This window comes from Scleropages formosus, chromosome 11 (genome assembly GCF_900964775.1).
Source record: "Scleropages formosus chromosome 11, fSclFor1.1, whole genome shotgun sequence".
In the NCBI taxonomy this organism is placed as follows: Eukaryota; Metazoa; Chordata; class Actinopteri; order Osteoglossiformes; family Osteoglossidae; genus Scleropages; species Scleropages formosus.
The window spans coordinates 30879802-30906339 of NC_041816.1; the positions used below are offsets into that span (position 1 = coordinate 30879802).

The 26538-nt window shown below is 43.4% G+C and overlaps 1 protein-coding gene across 2 annotated transcripts; it reads left to right on the forward strand.

The window, feature by feature from the left end:
* Window positions 1–431: 431 nt before the first annotated feature.
* adisspb (adipose secreted signaling protein b) lies at window positions 432–25232 on the forward strand. 2 transcript variants are annotated; one of them, XM_018735389.2, is made up of 6 exons: window positions 432–696; window positions 3993–4080; window positions 18141–18274; window positions 21430–21568; window positions 22948–23073; window positions 23383–25232. In XM_018735389.2, exons 2-6 carry the CDS (start codon window positions 4062–4064, stop codon window positions 23481–23483), a joined length of 519 nt encoding a protein of 172 aa, XP_018590905.1. In that variant the 5' UTR covers window positions 432–696; window positions 3993–4061; the 3' UTR covers window positions 23484–25232. The 2 variants fall into 2 exon arrangements, with proteins under 2 accessions (XP_018590905.1, XP_029112062.1); XM_029256229.1 differs by lacking the exon at window positions 432–696 and adding an exon at window positions 2770–2789.
* Window positions 25233–26538: the final 1306 nt, after the last annotated feature.

Consider the following 26538-nt stretch of genomic DNA (forward strand, 5'->3'; position numbering starts at 1 on the left):
TTACTAACCTAGACAGTGGACACTGAATTAGACTGACTTTTTATTTAATTTAGTAGAGCAGTAAGTACGATGCATAATTCCAGTTGAACGTTAATTTTCGAACACAATCGGGACCGCACAACTTGTACGTAACTCGGAAATATTCGCCACCACGTGACGTACAGCGGCGGTGAAGAGATGACGGCGGGTGTCTCTCTTTCGCTTTCTCTTTCTCTCTCACACACACACACATACATACATACATACATTCGGTTACTGTAGGACACGAACGTAGCAAACAATCTAGTCTGCAATTTGAAAACAGCCCACCATCTACCGGCGTTTACCCCAATACTTCGTTTACAAGTTTTACCCGTCCAGTCTGGCACGCCGTGATGACGTCATTTACGCGCGCCGGATCTTCTCACAGGATCTCAGTCGAGTAGCCTTCGAATCTCCTCGTGCGTGCGTGCGTGCGTGCGGAGTGATATCTAGTGGTTCTTCGCAGTCTGTGTTGCAGGAAGTGCGGCGGCGGCGGCGGAGGCCTTGGTGCGCAGCTCGGAGCCCGCGGTATCGGAGCCACTGGCGCTGGGGCGGGTGAGCGTGTGTGTGACTGGGTGTGAGCGCTGCTCCGAGCTTTTTCGTTACGCCGGCCGGGAAGTCAAATGTTGGACGCAGCGCCGTAAGCGTTTTGGGTGACGGACAGTAAGTAACTTAGTAAGTGTTTCTTCAATTCTTCGCTTCGAGTCGACCGCTGTCCTACTCACTCAGTACTGCTGCAGTGTGTGTGTGTGTGTGTGTGTGTGTGTGTGTGTGTGTGTGTGTGTGTGTGAAGCTGCCTCGCACGTCGTTGTTGTGTGCGTTACTCGTACTCAGTCAGTACCGTACTCTCTCTCTCTCTGTGCGTGTGGAGAAGAATTTAACGGCTCCCACGGCACGAGCACGAAACTGGTTTGCGAGGCAGCACGGAAGCGGCGGAGACTAGAGACGGGCGGGCGGGCGGACGGACGGACGGACGGTGGCGCTGCGGGTCCCGGTCCACTTACTTATTCTGTACTATTATTAATAATAATAATAATAATAATAATGTCGTCTTGTGCGATTTAATAGTATTGTCCACTAATACTGTAGTACGGTAACAGTGTGGAAACTTACAGCTTGTACGTACGGGTACGGCGGCTGCTGCTGTGCGGCTTAACTGGTGGTGGCGGGCTCGAATCCCACCTCCGGCTCTAGTAGCCTTCCTTGCCCTCTTGAGGCTGCAACAGGTATTTTACTGTTTACCCAAAATTGCTCGAGTGAGGGGAAAAAACAAAAAGAGCCAGCTGTGTAAATGAGTCAGTAAATAGTGTAAGTGTCTTTGGACAACAGCATCAGCAAAATGGATAAATCATGACATGTCAAAGTTCAGTTCGGTGCTGCTTATTGCCTGCTCTGTTGTCCTTTGAAGGATTTTCTTCCTCGTCTGTCAGCAAACCTTCTCTGTACCGCCACCACACTTTGGATTTTGGGGGCTCGACGTGTTTTGTGTGTGTGTGAGAGATGCTCCGTCGCCTAGCCATGCACCGAAGGCATGCTGGGATCCACACCAGGACTGCATTTACATTTACATTTATTAATTTAGCAGACGCTTTTGTCCAAAGCGACGTACATCTCAACAAAAGTACAATTTATGCATTACATTGAGAAAAGGAGACATAGCTGCAGACATGAAAGTCTCAAGCAAACCTAGTTTGTTCACTGCCATTTGCTTTGCTGCACTGAGGTTCATCGTTCGAGTAGGTACATAAGACACAGGACAGACAAATCCCGATACCCTCCCACCAATTTATTTATTTTTTTTATAAATATTATAAGATACGCAAAGTACAATGCCAGACTAGTCGCTGAATGAAGGTTGTATCTGGGGATGCTTATGGAGTTACGTTGCGTGAACAGGTACGCCGTAAACGAGCTGGAGAGATCTTGAGCAAAGCGGATCTAGAAAAGGTGAGTTTTCAGACCCTTCTTGAAAAACAGAGTTTCCGCAGTTCGGAGTGACAGGGGAAGGTCGTTCCATCACAACAAACCCAGAACCGAGAACCTCTGAGCTTTGCCTTTTGTGCATGGGAACACCAAGCTAGCAGAAATAGACAAGCGAAGGGGCCTGGCTGGTGTGTACCGGTTGATCAAGTCCAGTAAATATCCGGGAGCAGTTCTATTGATGCATTTGTACACAGTAACCAGGGTTTTGAATTTGATCTGGGCAGCTATTGGAAGCCAGTGCAGAGAAACAAGTAGAGGAGATACATGGGAGCACTTTGGCAAATCAAACACAACTCATGCAGCAACATTCTGTAGAAGCTGTAGAGGTTTGATGGCAGTAGCAGGAAGGCCACACAGGAGAGAGTTGCAGTAGTGCAGACGGGAAGTCACCATGGCCTGGACAAGTAGTTGGGCAGAGTCAGTAGTGAGGCAGGGACGGATCCTACGAATATTATGCAGGATGTATGCAATACCAGGAGGTCAGCGACTTCAGATTCAGAGAGCGGCTTGAAATTGGAGAGGATAGCTTTGCAGGGAGGTGCAGTGCGAACCGGGCAGGTTGATGGTAAGAATTTATCAGTGATCGCTTTGACTTTGTCTCTGAAAAACAAAGCAAAGTCTTCAGCAGTGAGAGGAGAGGGGGGAGGAGGTGGCAGGGGACACAGAAGGGATGAGAAGGTGGCAAAGTGTGTGTGGTTTTTTTTGGATTCAGACTGTATTTTGTTGTGGAAGAAGGAGGTTTTAGCTGAAGAGGCAGCAGACTGCAAAGCAGCTAAGAGTGACTGGTAAGCATCCAGGTTCAATGGAGTTTTTGATTTACGCCATCTTCGCTCTGCTGCCCGCAGTTTGGTCCTGTTAGCACCTAACGTATCAGACAGCCATGGGGTAGCAATGGGGCATGCTGGTGTAGAAGACAGAAGACAGAGTGTCAAGGGTGGAAGATAGGGCAGAGAGGAAAGTGTTAGTGGCATCATCTGTAGATAGATCTGAGAATTGTGGAGCAGAAGGGAGAGCGGCCGGAGTAGCAGAGGCACCAGGAAGGTGAGAGAAATTTTAATTTGCGGCAAAAGGTGACAACGGGTGCAGGAAGAGACGAAGAGTTAGTAGTGAGGGAGGGTTGAAAGGAAATGAAGAAGTGGTCAGAGACATGCAGCGGCGTGACAGCGAGAACGGGACAGCCACAGTTGCGGGAAAACACAAGGTCAAGACAATTGCCCACTCTGTGAGTAGCAGCGGTGCACATGGCTCTGGTGGGCATGTGCTTCAGCTTGGGGACTTGTTCAGTAGGGTTCGGGTGTCCCTCGCTGACTGTGATGCACGAGTTGTGCTGAATCAATCGATACTTTGCTGTTTAGGGCCGTTGACAAACACTTCACACCATGTTCCCGTCACACAACATGTGTAGTACAGCACTTGAGGAAGAAAGTATTATGAGAAGTGTGAACAAATGCAGTTTCATAACCCTTGAGTGCTTTGCAGTTCTGTTGCTCTTTTACAGGAATCATGCTAGTGGTCCAGACAGGAAGTAGTCATGTGCTGTAAGGTGGTACGCTACAGGTGTGTACAATATGATTCTTGGTTAAGGACATACACTTACTCTTAAGCGTAGAGTACATTTCCACCTCCTTCATCCTCGGAGAATTAGTCTTTTCCACCTGAACAATATCCCACTCGACCCAAGTTCAGGTTTGAGCGACTGCGTTCCAGCAATGATGGAAGCTGTTCTGAAGGCAAAGGGTGGCTCTACTCATTATTAGCTCCTTGATATGAATATAGTTTTGTTCCTCTTACTCCATTGTTCTGTTATCCACCCATGTACAGGTGAAGCTTCTGTTAGCAAACATGAACAACGTGAATCGTTACGTTTTTTTGAGGGCTCTCAGGTTGTTTGTAGGCCACAAGGCTCCAGTCTTTGTGAGTCTCAAAGGTTTTCTCGCAACCTTTCAACGGGGTTGGATTTGCTTTCATTTATTCTCTTTCTGTTACAGGTGTTTCTGTAAAACTGATGCTCTGAGATGACATCACTGTGAGACTCCCAGAATTCCATCTGCCTTGGAATGGCTACAGCAAAGAAGAGTATGTATCTTACTTTTTAATTCTTATTTTCTTTGCTTTGTTTTCTGAGATTGAAACATATGAATGCAAGAGGCTGTTGTATTTTGGGGAACATTTCATGAGCCGACTTGCGTACTGTTTTACTGTATGTAAAGAAGTACAGCTGGTCCCCAATTTACGATGGTTCGACTTACGGTTTTTCTGACTTTACGATGGTGAGCTGGTGATTGACATTCAGTAGAAACTGTACTTTGAATCCCCCACCCCAGTGATACGCGGAGCGAGACTCTCTTGCAATGCTGGGCAGCGACAGCGAGCTGCATGTCCCAGTCTGTCACACACAGGTGTATACGTATTAGGTGTATTAAATGCATTTTCGACTTATGATGGGTCTCGCGGAACGTAAACTTATCGTGAATTGGGGACCACCTGTACTTGAAGTCATCCAGCAGTTATTGGATGTACAGTCATGTGAAAGATGGTACACCTTTGCTCAGTGACCTAGTTTTATATGTCAGGACCTAAGAAAACATTTTGTCCTAAAATTTGGTAAATCTAACCTGAATTGAGAAACAACACAAAACACACTCCACTATGTCGTTACTTATTTAAAGAAAAAACCAACAGCGGAAGCCATGTGTGGAAAAAGTACGTACACCCCATGATTCAGTTGCTTGTAGAACCGCCTTAAGCAGCCATAACTTGAAGTTATCTTTTTTTGCATGAGTTTATTAGTCTCTTGCATTGTTTTGCAGGAATTTTGGGCCCCTCTTCTTTACAGCATTACTTCACATCATTGATGTTTGAGGGCTTTTGTTTCTGTACAGCTCTCTTAATGTCCTGCCACAGCATCTCTGTGGGGTTGAGGTCTGGACTCTGACTTGGCCAGTCCAACACTGTGGTTCTTTTCTATTTCAGCTGTTCAGTAGTAGAATTGACTGTGTTCCTGGGATCATTATTCTCTTACATGACCCAGTTTTGGCCAATCTCTAGCTTTCAGACAGACGGTCTTCCATTTGTCTCTAGAATATTTTGGTATAAAGCGGAGTTCATGGTCGACTCGAGGGTGACAAGCTGTCCATGTCCTACGACCGCAAAACAAGCCCAAATCATCACCCCTCTACTAATAATACCATGTTTTCACCAAATATGGTACTATGCGTAATGACTAGACACTTATAATTTTGTCTCATCCATCCAAAGAACATTGTTCCAGAAGTCTTGTTTCTTCCTACAGCTTTGCAAACCTAAGCTGTGCTGCCAGGTTCTACCCTTCCATGAAAGCCATAGTAGTTCAGTCTTCTTCTGGTCAAAGTGTCATTAGCTTTAACGTTTAACATGTTAACTGGGTCTTGTATGAAACCTAGATGTAGCTCATGGGTTTGCGCATTATATGATCCGACCACTGGGCTAAATTGGCTGGGAGGCCAGTGCTTACTAATATTTAATCAGCACTTGTCATTATTTCACAAAAGCCAAGATTTGTATCTGTAACTTCCAAGTGTTCAGAGAAGGTATTCAATGTAATAGAATAAAATTAATAGAACAGAGGTGGGATGGGTTCATTTTTCATTAATTCTTCCAGGGAAATGACACACAGCAGCTCAGTGTGATGTATAACAGTAGCTATGATGTATAACAAAGTGCAGTTATACCAACAAAGACAATAAAAAAAAAAAAAAAATCAACATGTACAAGTTACAGATATACTAGAAGTAAAGTGAGAATGAGTAAACCAGTCCAGTGACTAATGGGCAGTGCTACTGTTTTAGTCTTGTTTAAAGTCCCTGTGCTTCGGGAAGAGAAGATAGTCTAGTCTGAATTCTTAAAATTAAAGCATTAGCCATTTAAAGTGTCTTGTTTCATGCAGGAAAGAGGCTGAATGACAGTATACCTCTGAACCATGTCCCTGTGCCATTGTATGTGTATGTATGGACTTGAGTGAAGTTGCATCACTTCTTAACCCTGAGCTTCTCTGTAAGTCTGTGTGATGTAACTGAATTTAGTGTGGGTTTTTTTTGGCAGGAAGCGGAAGAGGTTTTGTAATGTTCTTGTTGCGTTCTCCATGGCAGTAGGCAAACTTACAGCTTTAGCAACTGCATGGATAGCGGTAGTAATTTACTATACAGGTGGTCCCCGATTTATGATGGCGTTATGTTCGGCGAAACCCACTGGAAGTTGAAGATATTGTAAGCGGAAAATGCATTTAATACACACCTTTGCGTGACGGACTAGGAGACGCGGATCGCTGCCAGTGCCCAGCATTGCAAGAGTATTGCACCGCATATTGCTTGCCCGGGAAAAAAAATCAAAATTCAAAGTCAGGGGTGCGGTGCAGCGGCAGGTTCAGCTGGTGCCTGCTGTGTGGCGAGTTTGGGGTCTGAGCTCTGCTTGGGGTGCCTTGAGACGGACTGGCATCCCGTCCAGTGTCCCCCCCCCCCCCCCACCCCTTCAGTCTTGCACCCTGTGTTACCACGTTAGGCTCCAGGTTGCTGCGACCCCGCTTGGGACAAACGGTTGTTGACCTTGGATGGAGGGAAAATTCAGAGTATGGTTTCTACGGAATGTCTCTCGCCAGCTCACCATCGTAAAGTGGGGGGGGAGAAAAAAACGAAAGTTGAACCATCGTAAATCAGGGACCACCTGTATAGCAAAATAGCTTATTTGTTTGATCCATTTGTCCGGTGCTCTGTGTCACTGTGTAAGAAGAGCGCTTTGTATAAATTGTATTGAACTGAATTCAACTGTAAGGTACACTGCCTGGCCAAAAAAAAAAAAAGTCTCGCACACTAATATTTTGTTGGACCACCTTTTGCTTTGATTACAGCACACGTTCGCCATGGTATCATTTGGATAAGCTTATGCAATGTCACAACGTTTATTTCTGTCCAGAGTTGCATTCATTTCTCGCCAAGATCTTGTATTGATGATTGGAGACTTGGACTGCTGCATATAGTCTTCTCCAGCACATCCCAAAGATTCTCAGTGGGGTTAAGGTCTGGACTCTGTGGTGGCCAATCCATGTGTGAAAATGTCTCATGCTCCCTGAACCACTCTTTCACAATTTGAGCCCAATGAGTCCTGGTGTTGTCATCTTGGAATATGCCTGTGCCATCAGGGAAGAAAATATCCATTGATGGACAAACCTGGTCATTCAGTATATTCAGGTAGACAGCTGGCCCCATTTTTGGGTACATAACGTTGCTGAACCTAGACCTGACCAACTGAAGCAACCCCAGATCATAACACTACACCTACAGGCTTGTACGGTAGGCACTAGGCATGATGGGTGCATCACTTCATTCACCTTTCTTCTTACCGTGATGCACCCATCACTCTGGAACAGGGTGAATCTGGACTCATAAGACCACATGACCTTTTTCCATTGCTCCAGAGTCCAATCTTTATGCTTCCTAGCAAACTGAAGCCTTTTTTCTGATTAACCTCACTGATAAGTGGTTTACTTAAGGCTACACAGCTGTTTAGTCCCAATCCCTTGAGTTCTCTTCGCATTGTGCGTGTGGAAATGCTCTTACTTTCACTATTAAACATAGCTGTGAGTTCTACTGTTATTTTACGATTTGATTTCACCAAACGTTTAAGTGATCTCTGATTACGATCATTCATTCTTTTTCAACCACATTTCTTCCGTGAAGATGATGGTGCACCACTATCCTTCCAGGTTTTGATTGTGTTGGACAGTTCTTAACCCAATTTCAATAGTTTCAGTAATCTCCTTAGTTGTTTTCTTTACTTGATGCAGGCCAGTAATTTGACCATTCTGAAACAGAGTAACAGCTTTTCGACGACCACAGGATATGTCTTCTGACATGGTTGTTTAAGAAATGAGAAGCTACTTACTGCATCAGTTAGGGTTAAATAACTTGTTGCCAGCTGAAACATATTAATCACTGCAGTAATTATCCAATGTAAGGCTCTTACCTATTTGCTTAGTTAAATCCAGGTGGTGACTTTTTTTGGCCAGTCAATGTACTTACCCTAAATAGTTTCAGTAAAATTACCCAGCTGTGTATATGAGTAATTAACTGTAAGGAGCTAAAGATTGTAAGTTGCTTTGGAGAAAAGTGTCAGCTAAATGAGTAAATGAAAGGCTTTTTTAAATTATTCTTATTTGTCTGTCATGCTGATTGGTAGATAGTCATCAAGATATGGATACAATCTTCCATCTGTTGTTTTGTAAGGTCTAAGGTAGCTAAAAGAAATGGTCATGTTCAGATATTTTGTAGCCTCCCTTTTGTTAAAATGGATGCAAAATGTTGCATTCCCAATGTCCCTTGTTTCTGTGTGCTTTGTGTAACCCTGCTCTTAGTCTCTTTGTTCCCTTCACCAAGCTGAGTCAGAGGGTTCGCACATCATCCAGGACCAGAGGTTACTCAGAGCTCTGAGGAAAAATCTCTGCTTTGACTCTTTAATGATTTTAAACAAAATAAAGCAGCTATGAAATAGCTAAGTAATTGTATCCAGAGAGTCATTAATTTCATTATAGCTCACTGATAGCAGTCTCTGTGGTCTTCTGCTCTTGTTCCAGCCTTCCGCTTACTCACTGAATTGTACAGAAAACTTTTTCAATAAAACTGGTTATCTTTAACCGAATTTTGTTAGCTGACATAATTACTAGAGATGCTTAGCATGTTGTTTATGCGTGTTGCTTTTATGGCTAAATGTAACAGATGGACGTCTCTAAAGGGCGGCAGCACCACCATGTAGATACTGTCTGGCCACAGTATGGATTGTGTCCTGTGTGTTTGTGTGTGCTTCCGAGCAAAGGAAATTCAACCTGGTGTTTGTCATTGCCCTGAACATGCCCTGAGGGTAACTGGGTTGCCATGGTTCCTTGTGAAAATTGCCAATGAGATGGTAAATCCTGGCTGCGGGAGTCTTCCTCTGCAACTAACTGCTCATACTGTCCCTGGGGTCTCGCACACTTATTGCAGCAGTCAGTGTGAGAGAAAGGCTCACACAGCCAAGCTTTCCCTTGTCCATCTTTAGCTTTGTATTAAGAGAAGTGGGATTGAGTGGCAGCGAGAGCCTTTGAGCAGCGCTATGTGTGGCATGGTTGTGGAAACCACGAAAGGTAAAGCTTGGAGGTTCTCGGTTCTGGGTCCGTTGTGGTGGAATGACCTTCCCCTGTCACTCCGAACTGCGGAAACTCTGTTTTTCAAGAAGGGTCTGAAAACTCACCTTTTCCAGATCCGCTTTGCTCAAGATCTCTCCAGCTCGTTTACGGTGCAACTGTTCACACAACATAACTCCATAAGCATCCCCAGATACAACCTTCATTCAGCCACTACTCTGGCATTGTACTTTGTGTATCTTATAATATTTAAAAAAAAAAAAAAAAAAATAAAATAAATAAATAATTAAATTTGGTGGGAGGGTATCGGGATTTGTCTGTCCTGTGTTTTACGCACCCACTCGAATGATGAACCTCGATGCAGCAAGTGGTAGGGAACAAACTAGGTTTGCATGAGACTTTCATGTCTACAGCTATGTCTCCTTTTCTCAATGTAATGCATAAATTGTACTTTTGCTAAGATGTATGTCACTTTGGACAAAAGCGTCTGCTAAATGAATAAATGGAAATGTAATGTTTAAAGTGGGGTATTCATTTTATTCAAATGCATAAACATCCAGGAACTGGGGAAGAGTAATAAGGACTGAGGGAAAGAGGTGGAGAGTGAGCACAGTGCAGGGTGTGCCTGTTGGTATGGTACATGAGTTAGGTTTGTGGGTGTCCTCCTTTCACAGGCAATGTTTAGAGTCTCCATATAGGACTTAGGTGTGGGTGGCATCAGTTCGACGCAGAGCCACAGCTGAGCAGAAACAGGCCAGCGCATTTGCTGCCAAAACCCAGGAGTGTTCTGCGGAGATGCAGCAGCTCCCTCGGGCTCCTCCAGTTCAGGTTGGGGTGTGCCTTTGCAAAAGCACATTTTCAGCCACTGTAAAACAGCCACAGTGCTGAGAGAAAAGGTCATAAAAACTGTAATGAGGGCAGCAGTTACTTTGCTAACAACGCTTAGTCAGAAGGGAAACTTGCGTTTACCGTAGTATATATAGGTCTCCTGGGAAAAGGATTTGAGGACCCCTATTTTAGAAAATAGGCTCAAGTATAAAACCCATCCTGAACGGCGTGTTAGATAAAGGCTTGTCCATCCTCTTCTTGGCGACACACCATGAATCCAGATGTGCAGTTAGAGATTCTTCAAAAGCACTGGACAAGTAGAAGGTCCTTTGGCATCACCTTCATTAACCGTTTCAGGCTGCAGCCACAAAAGGAATGTCACATGTCTTTTTCTGTTTATGTAATAGTTCTTCAGAACTGCTGAATTTCTCTATATTTCTAAGAAGTCTGAAAAGCTTGCCTTTATCAGACTCACTACTCTGTGCATCATAAATGTGTTAGATTAATTTTTAATATCAGTTTGAATAATGGAAAAACCTTTATGCAGTTACTCGTGTAATGTACACTGGTGTATACCATGGTATGGAACAAATGGACTGTACTCAGAATTACGTGTCTGCATCCAAATGTCTTTACAATAAAAGTGCATTACATCAACGGGTATCTGAGATGTATGTCTCTCAGATGAGTAAATGTAAATGTCAGAAGTAAAATGGTCTCTTAAGAGATTACAGCTTTAAGTTGAACAGAACGAGTTACTTCTCATCCTTTTTCACATGTGTTGAGGCTACAAACTGTGAAGCAATTCTTAATTAAATCAGTAAGTGCTACTGGCGCATGTCCTGTTCTGATCGCATGTTTTCTGTGTTCCTGTGCTCTGCATGCATGGTCTGACTCACTTTTCTAACACTTATTTTTAATTTGAGAAATGAGGTTAAATCTATCCAGCTCAAACTTGCAGAATCTGAGAGTAGTTTCCACTTCAGCTTCATCTGAATGAACATAACATATATCACCCAAGGATAAAAAAAAATGTAGAGTCCAGCTTTCATATGAAATTTAATGCGGCTTAATTATTCTAAGCAAAAGAAATTTTGTACCTTGAGTTATGCTTATACTGAAGAACACCAAGTTAATAAAGCAAATGGATAATACTTCCTGAGAAATTTCAGATCTCATTGAGAAGACTTTTTCCATTTAAGAGCATTTGAGCATTTTGATAGCCTTCTCTTAATTATTAACATTCCAGCTAGCAATTTTAAAAGGAGATAATTTAAAAGTAAAATGGTAAAACAAGAATGTAACCCTGGTAATGCATTCTGTCACACTGTCAAAACAAACACTGGAACATTTGACTGCACGAAGTGAAAAGCAGAGAGCAAAAGAAATAAATGGAGAGAGACCAGAAAGGAGCTATTGTATAAACATGGAGCAAAAAGTGTGCCAGCTCTCTGCTAAGAATCTGTCAGCCAACATTTTTACTGGTGCTACACAGAGAGTACCTCCTTAACCGTGAACTAAACATCCCTGACTACAGCCCACCACATGGAATATAGAGAGTAAACCACCCACGCCAGTCAGAAGTGCAATATCAAACAAGTACATGAGAACCAAGATAGAATGAGAGGAGGAAAATCGGAGTTCTGTGCAGCACTTGTATGAACGAGTGTCGCTCATTGAGGTCAGTTAGAAACGCAGTGCTGGACAGCAGGTCCTTCAGCTGGAGGACCTTCCCTTCTTGTGGACACCTCAGTCAGACTCGCACCCGGGCAGTCCCACAGTCTTCGAGTTACTATGGCGATTGTTATATTCCACTTCATTCAGCTGCAAGCCAACATTTTGCTGCAAAACTTATTTATTCAGCTTGTGGTTTGTCCTCCTCCAAAGCAAACATCTTCGGTGCTGTGTTCAGTGCCAGCAATGCGTTGTCAAAGCTGTTCACGCCATCGGATAAATTAGTGCGTTCTACTTCCGTAGCGGCAAGAGAAGGAGACTTTTTTAAACTTTATTTTGGCACTGAGGTCATCCAACTATGTGAGTTTAGCCCCGAGAAGATTTAGACGCGTGCCTGGGACGGTGTCTCTTTACACGCTCCGTATCTGTCTTTTCCATGGGTGCTATATAGTATCAAAATTGTGGGATTCTGGAGCCCAGTCGCAACTTAAGCGACATTCTTGGAAAAGGGCCACATGGCAAGTTCCTCAACAAGATTATTTTTAAGGAAAATAATAATAAGCAAAAATAAATAGAAAATAGAAATATATACATGAATACACTAGAGAACCGATAAAGATAAACAATGACAAGCAAACACCACAGCCGTTAGCAGTAATGTGTGTGTGTGTGTGTGTGTGTGTGGGTGGATGTAGATGAGTGCAGTCACTCCTCTTAGCCTGATTCACACCTCATGCATTGATAGGTGCTTTTCCAAAACTCTGCAGGATTCCAGTTGAATTTTTAACCTATTTTTTCAAGTTGCTGATTTGTGAGCGTATCCCCCACTTTCCTGCCATATAAAACAGTGGGTCCTACAAGGGGGTGGGCGTGGGCGTGGTGGTGTGGCAGGCAGGTTCAGCCGGTGCCCGCTGTGTTGCGGTCTGGGGTTTAAACCCTGCTTGGGCTACCTGCGGTGGTCTGGCATCCTGTCCAGGGTGCATTCCCTCCCCCTTCGGCCTTGCGCTCCGTGTTGCTGGGTAAGGCTCCGGGTCACCATGACCCTACCTGGGACAAGCGGCAGGTGACGATGGATGGGTCCTACAATTTATTGAAGTATTTTAAACTGGATTCTAATTGGTATTTCAGACTAAGTTGACTTTTTAATGCCATAAAAAGTTGCTTTTCACTTTCTCATTCGGTTTACTGATTGCCAACGTGAAACTTCGAGTAGAATTAATTTTCCACTGTAAATATGTGTAATTTGTTAGGTTAACATTTAGTGCCCATGGACATATTGGTGTCCAATGAATACAGCTTAAGTCATGAAGTAGAGTGGCGTCATATTGTTGAGCGCTGTATAAAAGTAGTGTTTTTTACATTTATTCATTTAGCTGACACTTTTCTCCAAAGTGACTTATAGTGTTAAGTTTAAAATTATTCATCCATTTATATAGCTGGGTAATTTTACTGTAGCAATTTGGGGTAAGTACCTTGTTCAAAGGTATTGCAGCTAGAGGTGGGGATCAGACCTGCAAACCTTTGGAGCCAAAGGCAGTAGCTCTAACTATTACACTACTACCTGCCCCTGTGTTGAACTCATATCTGTATGTGACAGTGTTATATTCATTGGTATGTCCGTTTTGTTTTTTCTTCTTGACTCAGTATGGAATGGGCTGAACACCTGTCCATCATCATTGACTCTGGAGGATGAAAATGACTGCCTGGAGAACCAGAGAGATGGGGCTCCAAGTTAAAAGCTCTTTCTGGAGATGCATGCTCTTCTCTCTTGCCCTTCATTGGAGTTGGCTCTCTGATACACTGGCTCATATGGTAGACAAAACAAATTAACTGCACTTAAGAATCACTCGTCTGCATCGAAGTGGCTCTTTCTACTAATTTAATGAACACATTGTATTTTCTATGAGATGTACGCCCCTTTGGAGAAAAAGCGTCATATAAATTAATACATGTAAATGTAATGTAGTACAACTTCATGTTACACTCCACTACACTTCTGGACAACCTTGGGGTCATAACAGACCTGTAGCCGGGGAAGAGAGTGAAGAATCGGAGTAATATGACAGCTTTTCCTGCAACCAGTGAACATCCTGGCTGCAGCGTTCTAGATGAGTTGAAGGGTTGATGTGATGTAAAGCAGGGCAGCCAGAGAGCAAGGCTGCTAGAAATGAAAGCATAAACCAGCTTTTGGTGTCTAATCCAGAGAAATAAAACTTTAATTTGGAGATTTTCCGTAGGTGCAGGAAGCCAGTATCCATAACGGAGCTGATGTGGGGTTTGTAAGACAGCTCTGGGTTGAGGAGTACTCCAAGATTTCTTGTCGATAATGTAATCATGTAATTTAAGTCCTTAAGGTTCAGCAGAAAGGCTGTGCTGCTGGGATTTTTGGTCCTAAGAGCAGGATTTTTGTTTTATCTGGCTTCAGACCAATATAGTTGCTATCCATCCATGTCTTAGTGTAATTAAGACAGTGAAACAGGCACTTGGTAGCAAGTGTCCCTGAGGCCTTCATGGACAGGGCAAGCTGAGTATTACTGGAGTAGGATTTGAAGTTGACATTGAGTTTTTAGATAATATAACCTATCTGTAGGATCTACAAGAAGATGACCAGTGGCCCCAGTACAGAACCTTCAGGTGTTGTATAACAGACCGGAGAAAACAAGGAGCTCTTATTCAGATATATGAACTGAACTCCATTTGTAATGAGTTAAATCACTTCTGCACAGTCCAGGAAAGGCCCTAGCACAGGAAGCTATGTTCAATGCTATCAAAGGCTGTGTTAAGGTGTAGGAGGATGAGTACTGCTGGGAAGATATCAGCTTGCAGGAGGATGTCTAATACACCACACTAAACTCCCTGCAGTCATTCGTCCATTTTACAGCAGAGTCATGTAACACACAAATGTGGGCCATTTAGAGTGACCTGCAGACCTGACACATACGCCTCAGTCTGTGGGAGGAAGATCACGTGGAACATTTACACGTATTCATTTAGCAGAAACTTTTCTCCAAAGGGATGTACATCTCATAGAGAGTACAATGAGTTCATTACATTAGTAGGCAGAGACACTTAAATGCAGATGCATGATTCTTAAGTGCAGTTAGTTTCTTTCTTTCTATTATTTTATTCTTATTTTTATTTTTTATAGAGCGCTCTTCTCACGTAGTGACACAGAGCGCTTTAACACCAAATGAACCACTGTATGTCACGAGTAGCTGTGTAAAACTTTATCAGAATATCCAGAATTCCTAATTACCTACCTTTCTGGTAATATTTTTAAAATATATAAATTACAGGACTAACTGTGTCAAGGTTTATCCATAGTTTAACAGGCATGACTTGATAGGCTTGAGTCGATCGTCACTCCCAGACTCTTAGCTGAGGAGGTAGGAAAATTAGTGAGTTTTCCAGTTTCATGGATAGATCGTGACAGGAGGACAGACCAGCTGAGAGGTGTAGGATTTCTGTTTTGGAGAGGTTTAGTTGGAAGTGGTGATCAGACATCCATACAGGAATGTCTGACAGGCAGGCAGCAGTGCATGCAGAAATGTCTGATGCTCCAGGTGGAAAATCTAGGTGGTATTGGCGTAGCAGTGGTATTTGAACTCATGGGAGGCTATGAGTGGGCTGAGGAAGGAGGTGTAGATTGAGAAGACCAGAGGACCCAGTACTGAGCCCTGCGGGACACCAGTTGAGTGAGGCAGAGGAGAAGAACGGGAGCCCCACCAGACTGCTTGATGGGATCTGTCGGATAGGTAGGACTCAAACCATCTTAGTGCCGTTCCTTTGATCTCAAGCTGACTAAGAGAAGAGAGTAAAATCTGTTGGTTGACAGTGTCATATGCTGTAGACAAGTCAAGAAAGATGAGGACCAGGGAGAGGGAGGCCGCTCTAACCGACTGGAGAGCATCGGACACTGCCAGGAGCGCTGTCTCTATGAAGTGCTCGGGAGGCACGGTGGAATAGCAAGTAGCGCTGCTGTCTCACAGCGCCTGAGTGGTACGAGAGAACGTGGGTTCGATCCCCGCTCAGTCTGTGTGGAGTTTGCATGTTCTCCCCCGTGTCAGCGTGTTTTTCCTCTGGGTGCTCCGGTTTCTTCCCACAGTCCAAAGACATGCTGTTCAGGTTCCCCCATAGTGTGTGAGTGACACAAAGAGTGTGTTTTACTGATATATGGATGAGTGACCTATTGTAAGCAGTGTATCTAGCAGCATAAGTTACCTTGGTGAATAAGGTGTGTGGGCTAATAACACTACATAGTATCCATTGTAAGTCATTTTGGAGAAAAGCGTCTGCTAAGTGAATAAATGTAAGTGCCCAACTTTGAGTCCAGACTGATAGTCATCGAGGAGGTGGGTCTGGGTGAGCAATTCAGATAATTGATCACAGGTTGACCGTTCCAGAGTTTTTGACAGAAAAGGGAGGAGGGAGATTGCCCTGTAGTTTTGGACTGAGTTAGGATCGAGAGAGGGTTTCTTTACAAGAGGTGAAATGAGGGCTGTTTGAAGGCAGATGGGAAGCAGCCAGAGGAGAGTGAAAAGTTGATGATCTTGGAGATGAAGGTGGAGAGTTGCGGAGAGATGGTCTGTAGGAGTATCAGTGGAATTGGATTGAGGGACCAGGTGGTGGCTCTGTGTGACAACAGGAGGTCAAAGATTTCAGCTTCTGACAAGGACTTGAATTCGGAGAGCGTGACTTCGCAGGGAGGTCCATTGCGATCAGGAGAAGGAGATGCTGAGAACTTTGCCTTAATTGTGTTGACTTTGTCTCTGAAAAACAAAGCAAAGTCATCAGCAGTGAGAGAAGAAGGAGGAGGGGGCAATGGAGGACACAGTAGGGATGATAAGGTGGCGAAGAGTGTGTTTTCTTTTTTTATTGTGGAAGAAGGTTCTTTTAGCTGAGGAGACAGCAGAGTGAAAGGTTGCTAAGAGTTCTTTGTAAACATCCAGGGATCATCTCAAGATGCTCTGATAATCATCAAGACCGGAAAAGCCTGTAGAGTTCTGGAACAAAGTGCTATGGACAGATGAGACGAAGACTGACCTGTACCAGTGACTGAAAGAGAAAAAAGAAACTGCCCACAATCCAAAGTATACCACCTCATCTGTGAAACATGGTGGAGGTAGCTTCATGGCTTTGGCATGTATGGCTGCCCCTGAAGCTTGCACACTAGTTTTTATTGATGATGTGGCTGCTGATGGGTGCAGCAGGAGAATTCTGAATTGTGAAGACTTGTGTTATCTGCTCAGATTTCACTATATGCTCAACTCTTATTGGATGGGCTTCGCGTTCCATCAGATCAGTGGCGTGAAAGTACTGCTAAAGCAGTGGAGTTTTTCAGGGCTAAAAAGTGGAATGTTCTTGAATGGCCAAGTCAATCATGTGACCTGAATTCCACTGAGCATGCACTTCACTTACTGGAGACAAGACTGAAGGCAGAAGTAAATTTTGGGTGTCTGATTTGTACCACGCAGTTGTACCTCTGGAATGTCTTCCATGTGTGACTGTCGGGGTCTTATCTGACTGTAGCGTATTTCCTGGAGTATTTTATAGTCAATATTTTCAATGTTTTTATAAAATTCCATGATTTTCAGAAAAAGGATCAGTCGCCCTTGATATTCCAAACTGGACCAAACCCTAACCCTATCACCCTGGGAGATGCGTTTCCAACAGTGTTGAAGGAGTTTCCACATATGCTGAGCATTTCTTGGCTGTGTTTCCTTCACTAACAAGACCAACTCATCTCAAACCATCTGTCTCGACTGGGCTTGGTCAGCTTTCATTTTGGAACTGTAACTTTCACTAAAGGTGGGACAGTTGGTAGTAAAGTGGTTAGAGCTGCTGTGTTTGGACCCAAAGGTCACAGGTTTGATTCCCACCTCTACCGGTAGTACCCTTGAGCAAGCTACTTACCCTAAATTGCTCCAGCAGAAAAGAAAAAACCCAGCTGTATAAATTGCTAAATAATTGTAAATAGCTTAACATTGTAAGTCACTTTGGAGAAAAGCATCAGCTAAATGAATAAATGTAAACATCTAAATGAAAACTTGTTTTTGGGGAGGATGCGTTACAAGAAGTATTTTTCAAATTTACACTGCTTTGGGGGGAAAAAAAATAATACATAGGCATCAACTTTTATACACATTTATATTTGTCTTAGAAACAAATTTGAAGCCATTTAGCATAAGATTTTAGATCAACATGTTTTCAAGATTATGAAAAACATACTCAGCCAGGTGCCTCCAAACTTTTGACTGGTACTGTATCTTATTTCAAAGGTGCTGTTGCTAGTTTACCAGCTTATCGGCGTGTCAGAATACGTAACTATTTTTGTTAGTTTATCAAATGTATGTATGTACACTATATAAATGTCACATGGCTGCTAGGTCCTTTCCTTTCGTATTTTATTTTGACACACAAAATTGAGATGACGTGTCCCCACCCCCCTCAGGAGGACTCTGTGTCTGTCTTCTGTTGTCCACAGGTTCCACAGCAAAGGCAGGGGGTGTGCGCTTCTCTGAGGATTCTGTCGCCCACTCCCATGTCCACTTTGATGGCAAACTGCATGACTCTGTTGTCATGGTGACCCAGGAGGCAGATGGCAACTTCCTGGTAAAGGTGAGGGATTTGACACAGGACTAACAATATCCAGGACCAAACATTGCAGCGCTCGAAGCGCTCCGTTTTTTATATTGCTGTGGATAAAAATGATTTGGAGGTTGTCTTGGGAATTTCTGCCAAGTGCTAATTGCAAACTCTATGTACTGTAGTTGCGTAGCAAATTCATCACGTTTACTTGTAAAGATGTGAAGATGCACACTGCTTCTGTTGCATACACTTGTGTGTGACACAATGAACTGTTCCTGGAGACCCCCAGCTATATGGAGTGGTGTGGTGTGGTGTGGTGTGGTCTGGTAACCCTCTGTACTAGAAATGTTGAAGTTGAGACACTTTTGTAATTTCTGCTATAAACAGTGCCAACTAGTGATGCAGCAGTAATATTTTCATGCTTTTTCCTTTTTGTTACTATTTTTAAGCCCTGTGGCTTACTTTGATCTGCTTTTCTTTATATAGTTCAGTTGTACACTTAAAATTGTAGCTCTGTAGATGTTGTTGAAGCAGTTCTGATTAAGACCCTTATTCAAGGGTGCAATACTAGTTCAGCTGAGTTAAATTTCTTGTAATTTATCTTTAGAGCCCTTCTGAACATGACTGACAGAGAAAACTTATATACCACTATACATACAATACAATGATATGCAATTAGCATATGCAGTGTGTGTGTGTGTGTGTGTGTGTATGTGTATATATATATACTGTATATAGCTTATCTATTTTCTTAAAATAATGTTATATGGTTTAAAAGAAGAGTGTGGAAAAAAGCCTCCAGGATCCAGGAGAGAAAGACATGGGGGTCCAAGGCCAAAGTGACTGGTGATACGACCAAGTGCAATGAAACCACGTGTGCAGGTGTTGTGTACGGCAAATTAGGAAGGGGGCAGAAGTCGGACTTCCATTTCCTCCAATGTCTGGCACCGCAGTTGAGTCAGTGGTGGCAGCACATTCACTGTTCCTTTTCGGGACTTCAGGGCCTGTCATTTACATCTCTTCAGTGGTTTGTTCAGTGCATCCACTTTTTATTGGGTTAAGTTCTGTTTTAAAAAAAAAAAAACGCAGTTAAAGCCGCACTAAATAAAATACTTTGAAGTCACTCGCATCTCAACATGCTGATCCACTCACTCACCCAGCCGTTATCACTTACTTTCATTAACTGCTTGTCCTTGTCAGGGTCGCATTGATCCAGGAGCTATCCTGGAATGGCTGGGCACTAGAAGGGGTAGACCCTGGACATCCATTATGTTCCATTATCCACTGTTTTTCTCTAACATGAGGTCATGGTGCTCTGCTGTATCCTGGAAGCACAGGGCATGAGGTAGGTAGGGTACGACCCCAGAATGTAGCACCATTACATCCAGTAAAACTTTATTTAGAATGAAAACTCGTATAAATTTGACAGTCTCCAAGACCACACGGTCATTTCTGTTCATTGCAGTTCTTGAGAAATGTGCAGGGTTGGCAGGTACGGATAGCAATGTTGTCTTTGCCCCCGAAGGACCAAGGTTCAAATAGCCCCTCCTGCTGTAGTACCCTTACGTGTTAGAATACTACTTACCTTTAATTGCTCCAGGAAAAAGTTCCCCTGCTGCATAAATGAGTACGTATAGTAGTTTCAGGCAGCTCAACATTGTACATGTCTTTTTGGAGAAAAGCATCCACTAAATCAATCAATGTAGATGATTGTCATCTGCTAGTAACCTTGAACTTTAAAAAAAAAAAAATCTACACACGTTCAACGAAGGTTTATTAAACAGATTTCTCAATTTATTCATTTGTTAGGTTATCTGAAAATCTTGGATATAGCAGCGGTGAATAAAAATACTCACAAGCTCTTCATTTCAACATTATAATTAACTTTGAATTCTAGTAAAATTAAAACCAATTTTAAATGACAATAAAATGCATACTTTGCAAACCCGATGGGAATGGCATTGTGGGCTGATTCATTCCACAAACATCCAGAACATCTGAAACACTGAGGAACACTTGAACTGTACACACCGGAACGACCCCACTTGGATCACACAGGCAGTTTCTGCTCCAAAACAGATAGATAGTTGAGAAAGTAAAATGAAGAGAATACAGTATATTTATTTATATCTGCATTGATTTATATAGCAAACACTTTTCTCCAAGAGAAAACAAAAGTGCATTTCAGCAATAGACAGATTGGGATATAGACACGTAATTCAGTCTGTTTGTCTGATGACACCTTCTAAACCAAAAACAATAACACTACATGAGTAGCAGTGTATAAATAAGCGCGCAGGTAATACAAAGGTACTCGTGACAAATGATATAATGTAAATTTATGGAGTAGATGGGAGATTCTGAAAGACATGACTGTGAAAGAGATGTTTTTTGAGACCCATTTTGACCTTTGAAAGGGATTCAGCAGTTCTGAGTCAGACAGGGAGCTCATTTTTGGGTCTCTTGTGTGTGGGACCAGCAAGCAGGCAGAGATGGAGGAGCTCAGCAGTCTGTGGGGAGCGTAGTGAGCGATCGGGTCCTGTCGGTATTGAGGAGCAGATCCGTTGATGGTCTTTTAGGCTATAACCAGAGTCTTCAGCTTGATACAGGCAGCTACGGGCATCCAGTGGAGTGAGACGATGTGGGGATTTACAGTTTGCAATAAATAAATAAATATTGGTAATGTTTGTATCTTTTAAAAGTTATCACTCAATTTTTGGTAACTCAAGGAAGCCGTGTACCTTAACTTACATCATTTAATAAAATGTATCCAGATCCATTTTCAGAGCTGCTGTCTTTTCCTTCTTGGCCATTTCGAGTGCCATTTCCTGAAGCACTTGAGCTGCTATTGCCTCATTCAAGGCACATTAACAGCAGTACCTGTCGCTGGACTGGTTAGGGGCAGCAGCCGCACCCTTGCGCTCAAAGGACCCAGGTGTGACTGTCACCCCCTGCTCCGGTGACACATTTGTCCAAAACGGCTCCAGTCAAAACTGTACATATGGGTAAATAATTCTGTGTGTATCAGCATTGTAAATAGCTTTGGATTAAAGCATCTGCTAAATAAATAAGTGCAAATGTTGTTAAGCATTGCCTGAACATTGCACTGCAGCTTGTCACCTACCCTCCATAGATACTTGTTCATTCCGTGCACCATCCTCTCTCTGCCTTTGCCATGTATGAAGGTGGGCTTCCTGAAGATCCAGCACAAGTATGAGATCGTCTTCACGCTCCCTGAGGTGCCCGCCCTGGGACCGGATGTGTGTCCAGCACCTGTGCCCAACCCCCACCTCTGCGTCACAGATGTCAGGCGCACACTGGAGGGTGTGTGAGTTGAGCGCCACCCACATCCACCTGGTACAGCAAGGAGAGTCCTGCTTGTCATGGGTTGACCTGGCTGAGAGACGCTGCTCCGGACCCTTCCCGTGTTACTCAGAAGGCAGAGGTGCTGCTGTTGAGTTGCAGTCACACACTGCCAAAGCTGACTTCAAGGGGACCAGAAGGCTGTTTTGGAATCCAACAACATCCTACTGGTCACTCGAGGGGGGGTGGGGGGGGGTGTTGGGGGGTAGGGTCCTTTCACCCAACAGCCTCTTAAGCCACAGCCCAAGTGCTGGTGCATTTCTATGGAATATGTGGCTTGATGAAGGATTTTTGGAAATGGTGTATTTTTCCCATCCCCCAGATGGAGAGGTTCAGCTCTCTGTTCATTTTTTGGGTCTGGCTGTAAGACTCTGGCAGGCAGTTGTACTGTAAATCACGGCTACAGCTGCCGCGTTGGTGGCAGTGGATTGGTCGGTCAGCAGCGGCAGCGCCTCTCTCTCTCTGTACTCTGTCGTCATCCTTTGGATGGGACATGTATGATATGGTGCAGTTTAGTCAGTGTGTTTGTGCACACATGCGTACCCAGAAATGTACATTCTAGTGATGTACTGTATACACTGTGCGGAGGGACAGTTGGTAGCGTAGAGCTTAGAGCTGCTGCCTTCGAACCCAAAGGTCACAGGTTCGATTCCCACTTCCGGCCGTAGTACCCTTGAGCAAGGTACTTACCCTGATGTGTAAAGGGGTAAATAATTATAAGTAGCTTCACCGGTATTGTAAGTTGCTTTGCAGAAAAGCATCAGCTCAGTTCAAAAATGCACATTTTTGTGTTTTGACACTAAACTTCCATGTGTAACACATTGCATTGATGAACAGAAGTGGGCTGCTTTCTGCCAGAAAGGGTTTTCTGAAGAAAATCAAGTTTGAAGCTGTTCCTGTTTTTATTTACTTAAATGATGTTTTCTTGGAAACACTCTTTTCTCACTCGCACTCAGTTTTGCAGGCGTTCTCAGGAATGTAATTCTGTGTTGTCCATTTTGTACGTCAGTGCTGTATTTTTGCTGAACAAGGTATGAAAGTCATCAAGAATGTGAAGTAGAACCTTTCCTGTTGAAGACGTCCAGGGAGAAGTTTGAGGTGCTCCTGAATGTGGCAGTGGAGAACATCAGTGTTTTCTCTCAAATACGTTCCAGCGAACAGTTCTGGGTTTCATGTGCTCAATTTTTCTTCTTCACTCCTCTCTGTCATTCATTGTCACACACGTTCAGAGAGCTCCTCTGGCAGAATGAAAAACAAGCTTTGTATTTCTCTGCCCCATATCTCTATCCCTGTTTTCCCAGCTCTTTCTCACCTCAGTGTCTCTTTCATTCCTTCTGCAGGGGGTATAAGGGTCACCTGTGAGTACATGGCCCACCAAGAGGGGGTGCTGCAGGAGGAGATGATGCTCGTAAGTGAGAGCAAGGAAGACGCCTGCCTGCGAGTGAGGGTGCAGGCGCGTGTCATGGGTACGTGCGCACAGGACGTCAAAATGGGCTGCGCGACATGTGAGCGCAACAGTGTCACACTGCCGGCCTTTGAAAGCCTCTCGAACACACAGAGGACGTTCAGGAGCGCAGATTCGTTTGCTTGTTCTCATGTTTCTGTGCTGCCCTCTACTGTTCTGTGCTGTGCGGCGCTGCGCTGCTATTGGCTGTGAAGTGCTGCCTTCTACTGCGCAAGTCGCTCATAAACTTGAGTGCAGCCTGCTGAGTTGTGTCACGGCCTCTTTGGTAAGCATGCCGACTGACAAGCAGCGTTGGTCTGTGTCCCTGCAGAGCACCACCACGGAACACCGATGCTGCTGGAAGGTGTGCGCTGTGTCGGGGTGGAGCTGGAGTATGACTCGGAGCAGAGTGACTGGCAGGGGTTCGACTAGCCTTCACACTCCTTTTCTTGTGCTTTCTCTCTCACTCTCTCCTTCTCTCTCTTTCTCTGCCCCCCCCTTTTCTGACAAGCACACTGATTGGCTCTCGCACAACCAAAACAGTCCCGGGAAGCACACACTTGTATATAATACAAACACACCACGCTCACTGAGATATGAACTCCAGATGAATACAAGCGTGTGTATACCAAAACATAAATCGATTTTTAAAAAAGTCTGGAACTGAGGGAGGGGGAACCCTGTGACGCAGCCACTTTTCCACCACGTACAGTATATGCTGTATAAATGTGTGCATTTGTGTAGAGAAGTGCAAGCAAATCCAAGAAAGGAGGATGTAATATTGAATTGTATAATAAATGCCTGTACAACAATGCCACTGTGAATGCAATGGTAACATGGTAAGGTGGGGCTGGTAAAAGATTTGATTGTATGGATTTTTCACCTTCTCCTTTGCATAAGGACACTTTGGCATGATAAAGACAACCAAGTACTGTTATCCTTTGTGTAACTGTGACAATCTTTGCAATGCATTGTTACCTTTCATGGTGTGTGGAATTTTGCCATTACTTACATTTGCTGCAGTTTCTCCTATTTCACCTGACGGGGACATCTGAATTCCCTCTTTGACACAGTTCTGCATTTGTCTAGGACTGCCAGCCTGGGACCGTCTGCCTTTTTTGTGAAAGTTTTAGATAACTGCTCTTCTGTTGCTCCACTGAGACGATGACTCCGAAGATACTTTTGTTCCCTTTAAGTGGATCAAAAGAGCATTCTAGTGTTCCAGAGTGGTTCCCTTTTCTTGCTTGCATCGTCTGTGGGCAACACTAGAATTTTGTGTGGAATTTCGTTGTGCGCAAAACTTTGACAGCGTTAGTCCAGTGGAGCCAGCCGTTATACTGCTCTCTTTAAAACATATTAATTTCACTTTATTCCGTGGAGGGAGTTTCCCACTGAAGCACTCATCTTTGTGAAACCTGAAGCCTTTGATCGAACTTGGGTGCAGCTTACAGCTCTTACTGGCCACTTTCGATTCACCTGTGCTGCAACGACCTGAGCCGTGCACCTGTGGTCCTCCGAGCACGAGAGCACAGTGTCTCGTAGTCCCTGTTCCAAAGCAGCCTTTCTTCATGGCCTTCAGAGCCTCCAAGTTATGGAAGCTAACTTCACCATGATCCCTAGTTAAGGATATGTTTGTTTCCAGCAGGGTACCTGGGAGCTTTGGCATTCATGAGACTTTTTAGGTCTGCATAGTTTTTGCATACCATTAAAATATAAAAATATCCACTTTGATTAGTTTGGTGTTATTTAACTAATCACACAATTCCACAGCTGAATTCATACCAAGGTATTAAGAACAGTTAATGAGATGTGAGCTAATTGAATGTCTAAATTAACTGAACCATTGCACTACTGTCTGTACACAAGCTGGCTGTGACACTGCTCAGAGATGACTCAACTGCTACTCCAAAAGTACTGAATGTCATCCAGCCTTACTTGGAAGAACATCCATCTCTCTCAAGATTGTATTCTTTGTGCCTGTGTTCTCCTTTTTTTTTTTTCCCTCCCCCCTCTTCTAAATGGTTGATTCTGTTCAGTCTGGTCAAAGAAATGGACTAGATGGGGTTTCACACTGTTAAATACAGAAGTATTGAACAGAACATAAACAGCCTGGTAGTTTTTCTTGTCTGTATCATAGTGTTTCTGCCATTTTCCTCTACAAAATAAACCTTCAATTGTTGTGTGTGGTTCATTGTGCTTTTCCGTCAATGTTTGTGTCCTATACAAGTTTTCCCATTATAACCAGAGGTGAGAGTAATAACAGGGTATGGAAATAAAAGTATTGTTACTTTCAAAAAATCCTCAAATACTTATCCAAAAATTGTCTTGAGTAAAGGTAATAGCATTGGGTTAAAAAAAAACTACACGTACTGAAGTTACTTTAAAAGTAAGCCTGTTAATGTTGAGAGTCATTAGCATTGTTAACTACAATATGCAGTTCTAACAAATCATTTCAATAAATGTGCTCTGCAAATAAAATTGGATATTGTCAATTAAATACAAAACAAAATACCACAGTCTGCTTGGTATTAACTCCTGTTAGCTGATCTTTTGTCCAAAGTAAATTGCAATATTACATTTTTGTTCCAAGCCACTTGCAACAATTTACCCATTTGTACAGCTGCATTTTTAGTGGAGTAATGTATCTTTTAAACCTGAAAAAAATTAATTTTAGTGAAATACAGAGCACAAATATTGAATTAAAATGCTTTTAATATGAGGGGACTTCAAGATCTTTCTTGAATGTAAAGACTGCTAGTATTAAATATTTTTCAAGTATTATTTGTAGTTTGTGTTAAGGATGGTTTTAGAACATGGAACAGCACTGTCCTATGGATCACATGATGGTTACAAGCTTACTAATAGCATGAGGATGGGGTCTGCTTTGTTGTACAAGAAAGACGACAGAGCCGATCTTGCCAAGCAGAGGCCCTTCACGATGTTCTACAGAGGTGCAAAAATCATAAAATAGCTTCTCAATGAGCACCTGAAAAGGTAATAGTCAATCTGGCCCATCGAGATGAGACCTGTGGGGTTCCTGTGGTTTCTGCAGTATAGAATCTGCTCTTGGTATGAGACGCAACGACCTGGGCAGAGTACCTGACGAGTAACTCTCAACGTAAATCAGTTTGGACCGGGACAAGGGTCAAAGATTTCTTGGGAAGAGTGCCTGGCCCAGGACAGATGGAAAATGTGAAATTGTGCATTATGTTTTACGTTGGAGGTCCGTCGCTGCAGTTTGTTCTGTTTCGGGTAAATTTGTTGTTACCGCTTTATCCTGACGCACATTCTTCTCGTATAGTTGTGCAAATAGAAGCAATTGGTTATGTTTGTTTGTTTCTTTGTGTATTTAATTGTATTTTCGGTTTGTTAGGGAGCATGCATAGCTAAGAAGTCCGTGCCCCTGCTGTAATGCAGGTGTGACTCTGTCGATTGATTAATCACATCTGTTTGTTTTGGTTACCGTTGTCGGAGTAGTTTTGATTTC

Bases quoted from the DNA above. Each gene is read 5' to 3' on its own strand.
- adisspb (XM_018735389.2), top strand. The intron at 21,569-22,947 runs GTGTGTGAGTTG...TTCCTTCTGCAG, and splicing joins TGTCAGGCGCACACTGGAGG to GGGGTATAAGGGTCACCTGT. The intron at 23,074-23,382 runs GTACGTGCGCAC...GTGTCCCTGCAG, and splicing joins GGTGCAGGCGCGTGTCATGG to AGCACCACCACGGAACACCG.